Source organism: Limulus polyphemus, unplaced genomic scaffold (genome assembly GCF_000517525.1).
Source record: "Limulus polyphemus unplaced genomic scaffold, Limulus_polyphemus-2.1.2 Scaffold1381, whole genome shotgun sequence".
Taxonomy (NCBI): Eukaryota; Metazoa; Arthropoda; class Merostomata; order Xiphosura; family Limulidae; genus Limulus; species Limulus polyphemus.
The window spans coordinates 25262-32978 of NW_013666991.1; the positions used below are offsets into that span (position 1 = coordinate 25262).

The following is a 7717-nucleotide window of genomic DNA, read 5'->3' on the forward strand; positions in this document are numbered from 1 at the left end:
TATATATATATATGTGTGTGTGTATATATATATATATATATATATATGTATGTATTTGAACTTTTTTTGGTTTCTTCTCTTTTTCTGATTATTTCTATACTTATAGGCAAAGCTATGATAACAAGTGAATATGCAACAGTATGTTCCTGGACAATATTTCCCCACGAAGAAGACTGGCTTTACAGTATATTTATTGGTAAGGATGTTTTGTTTTTTTTCTTGTTTACGCATTACCACTCTTATGTAATATTAGGTAAAAAAAATTATTGCATCAGTGTCCATATTCTGATTTAGACAACTACAGTGCATAACTTATTCCCATCATCTTTAAGATTTTCACTTGCTAATACACACTTGCTGCTCCCTGTTAGATTTATGAGTTAAATAATTCAACAAACTTTGTTAAACAGTCAAGATGTTCTTTCTTGTTAAAATTTAGAATTTCATGGTTTTTCTTATTGTCACTTCAATTGTATAAAATATTTCAATGACTTAATATGAACTTGTTATATAAACTTTAAGAAATTATATAAATATTTTTAATGAATAAGAACGTGTTAATTTGATGGGAAGTAGTTCTTGTGGAAAGAGAAAAGTAGACCTACCAGTGGCGACAGTTATCTTTCATTTTTGTAACTTTCTTTTAATAACTAATTGTTCATAATTTGTGGAGAGCCAAACTTTGTTCAGTCTCAGAGTTGTAGCTACCAGGCTCCTACTCTTATTCATTTTCAACTCCACTAACAGTTCCAAAACTGTGCTCTCTTAATAACATTATGTTAATATCTGTGGAATGATGCCAAAAGTATTCCTTGGTTTTTATAAATATGTGCTTTTATATACAAATTAAAATCACATAGGTCATGTCAGATTTTGAAAATGGGGATAAGTCACTTCTCCATCTAGGTGCTGACAAGCAGAAGTTTTTGAAAATAGGGAGACTTCACATTTCTCAACATGAAAACACCATTTAATAAAGGAAATGTTTATATAGAAGTTAGTTATTTCCTTTACATACATGTATGTATACACACACACACATGCAGTTTGAAGCATTGAATAATGATGATTGTACTTTTAATTTAAAGCCTTTATTAAAGAATTTAATAAAACAATTGTTTTCATTTTTATTTTGTTTCCAATTTTAATTAATAAAATAACCTGTCTTCTGCAAAATATAAGTCCATTATCTAAATTCACTGTTTTTTTTATTTTATTTTTACTTTCTAATTTAAATGCCGGCCATGATTTGTAGTCTTTGCAGGATTTTTTTTTGCCTGTGCACATAAACATTTCTTTTTTTCCTGCATCTTTACAAATACAACAGTTCCATAATCTCTTGATATCTTGCACATACCAACTTAACTCATTCTGATTCAAAATTTTGTGAGAACTTTATTTTTGGCTTTTCCTTCTCTAATTTTCCATCAACTTGGCCACAAATTGACTCAAATTCTTCTAAAGCTTCTATGTCTTAATCAATTTGCTAGAGACATTCTGAGAGAATGAAAAATGCTATTATAGGCTGCAATATATAACTTTGACTTGATTGCATGCTTAAAAGCAATTGTAACTGTGAATTAACGATCAAAGATAATTAAAACTGATATTGCTTTATGATGCATATTGTGTGTAGTTAGTGATTATCTCCCATGACAAACAATCCAATCAAAAATAAAGCCATATGTGGAAAAGATACATATATATATATATATATATATATCACCCTTCTGTAATCTAGTTATGTCTATCAAAACAATATAGAGCACTTTTTTTTTATTTGTTTCCACACAAACTTTCAGTAACAACTGATGCAGTTAATTGGTGTTGAAATACCCTCAGTGGGCAGAATGGATCAAGCATGCTCATTGGCTTATGTCTATATTATGGATGCTGAATTGGAAGAATAGGGATAAGTGTGTGGGATCTTGGCAATTTGAGTTGCTTATGTCAAGAATTTGGATGATACTGTCACCAACCTTTGACTCAGAGGGTGATCGACTGAGTTGAAAATAAAGCTGACTCAAATTTTGCCAAAGAGAGAAAATAAAAATCAAAACTTTGAAGACAAAGTTTAAAGGAATTTCACCCATTCGGTAACATCTAGAATTTGTAATTAATTATGATAATTTGTTCTTTAGAAATAAAAAAAAATTAATCTGGGTTCTGAAACAGATTTTGAAATGCACTGAATACGTGCTTGCTGATATATTCTGCCTGATATGTGTATTTAAGACTAACCTCAATTTCCTAAGCTGGCTGAACCTTGCGAGATATTACTGGGATTACGGCTAAATATATCATTAACAGCAAGTATCCCCATTTGATTAAGTAATACATTCTAATCTTTATAAGTAATAATGTAAGAAAAGTATAATTAGATATACTCATTGCCAGATTGCTTTTTAGTACTGCTCTGAGCAGGTAGCTTGATGTGATCAGAAGTTGATAAGAATTGAGTAATTAACAGGTTGAGGTTGTTTTTTGCATGTGTATCTTTAACTTAACAGTAATATGCAAGTAAGTTGTTTAAAATCAACAGAATATTCTTTTACAAACCATAGTTTCACATGATAATTCTAAATTGAGAAACAAACTTTGTCTCTGCTATTATAAAATGATACATGCTAATGAAAGCAGGGAGTGTGTAAAATTTTGTTCAGTTAACTCGTAAAACAGAGTGTAATATCATTGTTTCTTTATCGTTAGAAAGTCTGAAGGTCAGCAGTAGTTAAGAGCTCACGTGAGTTTGGTAAAAGCAACTGTGAAGCTACTTTTGAAATAAGAAAATTTGACTTTTCTGCTTCCCCTCAATGTGCATATTTGCTTTTTGTGTTACTTATCAAAGAGCTAGGCCTACATTTACATTGTACTGAAAATACATGCTCTGTACTGTTCACATTTGTTCAGCCTATTGTGAAAGTAAATTAAGTACAACACATATGTTACAACTTTTGATGAGATTTGTCTTCCTTGATTAAACCTTTAACAAGCAATGGTTATTGTAAAACAAAAATAAATTGACTTAGTCATATCAATGTACGTTTATAATGATAGGATATAAAAAAAAAGAATTCAAAAACATATACATTTTATACAGACCTTTTACTAACCTTATCAGTGTGCATTACTTTTAGCTCAAAGTATGAGTCACTTCGGTTAGAATAGTGTGTAAAAATAAATAGTTTGGTGTAATGTAATACCATTGAAAGAAATGTTTAAAGCAGTTCTTATTATTTCTACAAAGCATCTGAATGTATTTCTAATGTTATTTATCCCCTAAAAACAATCGGAGCACAGATAGCCAATTGTGTAGCTTTGTGCTTAACTTCAAACAAAAAACAATCAGTTTTGATGGCATGACACCACCAATGAAATCCCAAAATGTAGTTCTAATACTTCACTACCACTTTATATCACTTGTGATGTGACTTGCTGATTTAGATTTTCAAAATATCTTAATATAACATAACCCTATGTATTTTGCAGATGCATATGTTAGTGCATAACTGTTTTGATTTTACATTAATGTGGAAATAGCCACTTTTATGTTTAACTATAACAGTTACAGAGAGTGTAAAATAACATTATTTTAATTAACTCTTTCAGTAGTGTGATGACATTTGCCTGAAGAAGAGTTCTATCAGTTAGACCTTGAAACTTGGAAATCAAAATAATGAAATATCTTTCAATCTTCCTTATAAAAGAAAGTTCTCAAACCTTTATTTTTTGAAAGGAGACTGCTGTAGTATTCTAACATCAGGATTCAATTACCAGTCTATAACTAGACAATAAGCAAGTACTCCTATCAACTAATCTAAATGGCTAGCCTCACTGTTATGAAATCATTTAACTGCCATGCGTGGTCCATCTAACTAACAGGGTCATCTCAAAGTTATGGAAAATTTAATTGGATACCAGCTTTTCCCAAGACCTTCCAAGAAAGTGACCAAAATTACCAAGTGAACTAAATGATAAACCCATGGCCTTTTCACTTTTTGATCACTTTAACCACCTAATTACCACACTATTGAGCATAATGAAATGTTAATTTGTCAAACTTCCATAAGCTGAGAATATCGTTTAATTCATACGTGTATATTCACAAACTTTGAATAAACGTAAAGCACAAGAAATACTTATCATTGGGTTAATCATTGAATATTTTGATAAAGTCATCTTTTTCATATGATTTAGTTCCAGTTTTTTACAGATGGTTTGCATTTCTTTAAGTAATTTATTTTTGAAATTATCGGCCAAAATATGCCTGTTGATAAAGGACAGATGCATTTGCTTTTATCTTAATGCTTTAATAATGACTTGTAGAACATTTTATAGAAATTTCAGCACTTTTAATTCGTAGTTTATAACAAGTAATCTATTATCTGGTAGAATAACTTCTGTACATGTATTTCATTGTTATCTGGTAGAATAACTTCTGTACATGTATTTCATTGGTATCTGGTAGAATAACATCTGTACATGTATTTCATTGTTATCTGGTAGAATAACTTCTGTACATGTATTTCATTGGTATCTGGTAGAATAACATCTGTACATGTATTTCATTGGTATCTGGTAGAATAACATCTGTACATATATTTCATTGTTATCTGGTAGAATAACTTCTGTACATGTATTTCATTGTTATCTGGTAGAATAACTTCTGTACATGTATTTCATTGTTATCTGGTAGAATAACTTCTGTACATGTATTTCATTGTTATCTGGTAGAATAATTTCCATACATGTATTTCATTGCATAACAGTAAATAATGAGTTTGTTGTTTTATTCAAAATAGCGAAGAATCCGGTATCTATCAAGTGCCCTGTGGCTGGGAAGTTTAAATTTGAACAGAAGGGGGATATAGAGTTTGAGACTCGCATTCGAGGTGGTGTTACACAAATTCCCAGACCAAACGTATACTGCCGAGAAAATATATCTGATTTCTCAGTTTGTGACCCTGATCAACGAATTATCACAATTGATGCCGATTACTGTATTTCCGTGGATTACTTTGGCCGACCAGTAGACATTTACAGTAAGTTTTGTATTTGGGAACTGCTTGCATTTAACAAGTACATGTAATTGTGTCAATGAACTTTTTGTAGTAAGTTTAACTTTGTTGTTAGGAGTACAACAGCTAATTTGATCTGTCAAAGTACTGGCACTGCTCGCTTCTTTTCTTGTGTACCTGGAATTAAGTGGATTCACACTGGAAACTGGAAGTTAATTTTATGATTTTTTTTTAAAAACTTGTCTATAAATTAATCAATAAAACCATCACCACTGTTTTTTGTTGGGTTTTTTTCTGTGTAGACACTGAAGTACCGAATCTTGACAAACTGTAAAAAATGTGAGTGAAATTAGTTTCAGTTTAGGTATGACGTGGTTTACAAGTTGATACAAATAACATGTTTTATCGTGTTTGTTTTAGTGTAATGTGCTAGTAGCAGCTGTGAGACATTTTCTCCTGTTGGCCATGAATGATAAGAGTAAACATTTTATAATATTAACAATGAAGAACAAGGTTTATAAACAATTAATCAAATTTCTTGTTAACTTGTATGTGTATTCAGTTGTTAAGATTAACAAGCATAAAGAAATTCGATCATTTTATGATAATCAACACATAATTTAAATATTTTTTGTAATGACCAAAGATACTGCAAAATGAATGTTAAAAAGGAATAAGTAAGTATAATAATAAGGGTGTATATCACAGTAAAGCCTTCATAAAGCATATTTGGAAAGTATCATACGACGCTGCCAATTGACAGGAAATATCATTAAAAATACATTAAACATAAGAAACAAATATCATACCAAATAATATTATGCTGTAAAGGTTAGCAATAATATTGTTTATATATTTCTGTATTATATTCATAGTCAAACATTAGTATGAAATACTATGCTCCAGATGTTTTATTTAGTCTGGTTTCTAGGCAGCACACACATATTTATATAGCTGTCAAACAATTGATATTTTACAGCTCTTAATCATAAAACAGGATCCACTGAATAAATGAACTGATATAAAAATTTATTTTTCCTTACATCAGTAGTAGAAATGAGACAAAAAACTAACAATTAGAACTATTTGGTGAGAGTTTCAAAATTATAAGAGCATGTCACTTTCATGAAGTTATGATCATTACATTTTTAACATGTTCTTAAATATTGCCCTAAAAACTGGCTAACAAGGTGTACTGTAAAATGTCAAGGTGATTTGTTTCTACACGTTGAATATGGAGAATAAAAATTATTTGAAAGTTATGCTCACAAGTGTATAATCAGAAGCACAAAATCCTTGAAAACATAAGTCACAATCTACAGATACACAAAATTCCTGGAGGAAATTGGCCTGAATGTACAGTTTAATACATGTACTTTTCTATTTTCAAACCCCTTAATGTTAACATTCAGTTATCACTGGTTAATCTTGGGTAATCAAATTTTTAAACCTGCTAACCATTTTGCATATATATATATATATATCTAGTTTTGCCTTTTAATTATTATTCAGAATATAGAGGAGATTTGTAAATGTAACATTTTCTTTAAACAAACATATTTTTATTTTTCTCATTTGTTTTAATGTTTGTAATAGAATATTTTCGAATCCCTTAATGTTAACATTCAGTTATCACTGGTTAATCTTGGGTAATCAAATTTTTAAACCTGCTAACCATTTTGCATATATATATATATATAATTAGTTTTGCCTTTTAATTATTATTCAGAATATAGAGGAGATTTGTAAATGTAACATTTTCTTTAAACAAACATATTTTTATTTTTCTCATTTGTTTTAATGTTTGTAATAGATCGGGTGATCTTGAATACCAAAATAGATTGTTTAGTTATAATATATTTAGATTAAATCTTTTTAATGAGGAAAGCCTAATTATGTGATGAAAGGTGCTGGATTGTGTATTTATTTAGAAATGATTTTGGTAATTAGGTGAACCTGATTACCAGATGAAATGTATAGGATTCTGGAAGGAAAACCTCCAGTCTTACCTGATCACTTTTGATGAGTGGGATGCTTACAGTAGATACAGATGTTGGGTGAGTAAACCAGTAATGTTGTGTTAATTCTTTAAATGAAAGAAATAATATGCATTTTTGCTGTAATATGCCAAAATTAATTCTTCAGGTAATTTATTTTAATGGGTTTTTTCTCTTTAGTTTGAACACTTGGTTTCTGAATTTCTTATTGATCTGTTTCCACCCTCACTAGAAGAGAATAGCACTACATAAGTTTATTAAATTGATCTGTTCCACCCTCACTAGAAGAGAATAGCACTACATGAGTTTATTAAATTGGTTCTTCTAACACATTTCCTCATCAGCTAATTTGAGACAAACTGAATATTAATTTCTAGATCCTTTGGGTTTATTACATTTCTTTAGCTTATACATTTTCATTGGAGCTATAATGAGTAAATTACACACAGTTTATCAGTAAGTGAATAGCCATCCACTCCATAAAAAATGCCATTGACTAAATATACAAACATGAATGAAACAAATGATGAAAGATTACAGTTAGTATTTAGTGGATTTGTCGTTTCAAATATTTAAAGCAGAAACATCTTTATCTATTATTTACAAGATCTGAAACCTGGGCCAGTGGGAGTAAAGAAGTCATGGTTTTCGTTAATGTTGGCCCTAATATATATATATATATATATATATATATATATATAT

The 7717-nt window shown here is 29.7% G+C and overlaps 1 protein-coding gene across 1 annotated transcript in view; it reads left to right on the top strand.

Annotated features, from left to right (window-relative positions):
* LOC106463335 overlaps positions 1 to 7717 on the top strand; it is a gene marked incomplete at its 5' end in the record, with an annotated part of 28281 nt that overhangs the window by 14258 nt on the left and 6306 nt on the right. Inside the window, 3 exons of the mRNA XM_013923358.2 lie at positions 107 to 196; positions 4803 to 5042; positions 6969 to 7087. Of these exons, the coding sequence (XP_013778812.2) occupies positions 107 to 196; positions 4803 to 5042; positions 6969 to 7087 (449 nt within the window). The remainder of the gene's footprint in view (positions 1 to 106; positions 197 to 4802; positions 5043 to 6968; positions 7088 to 7717) is intronic.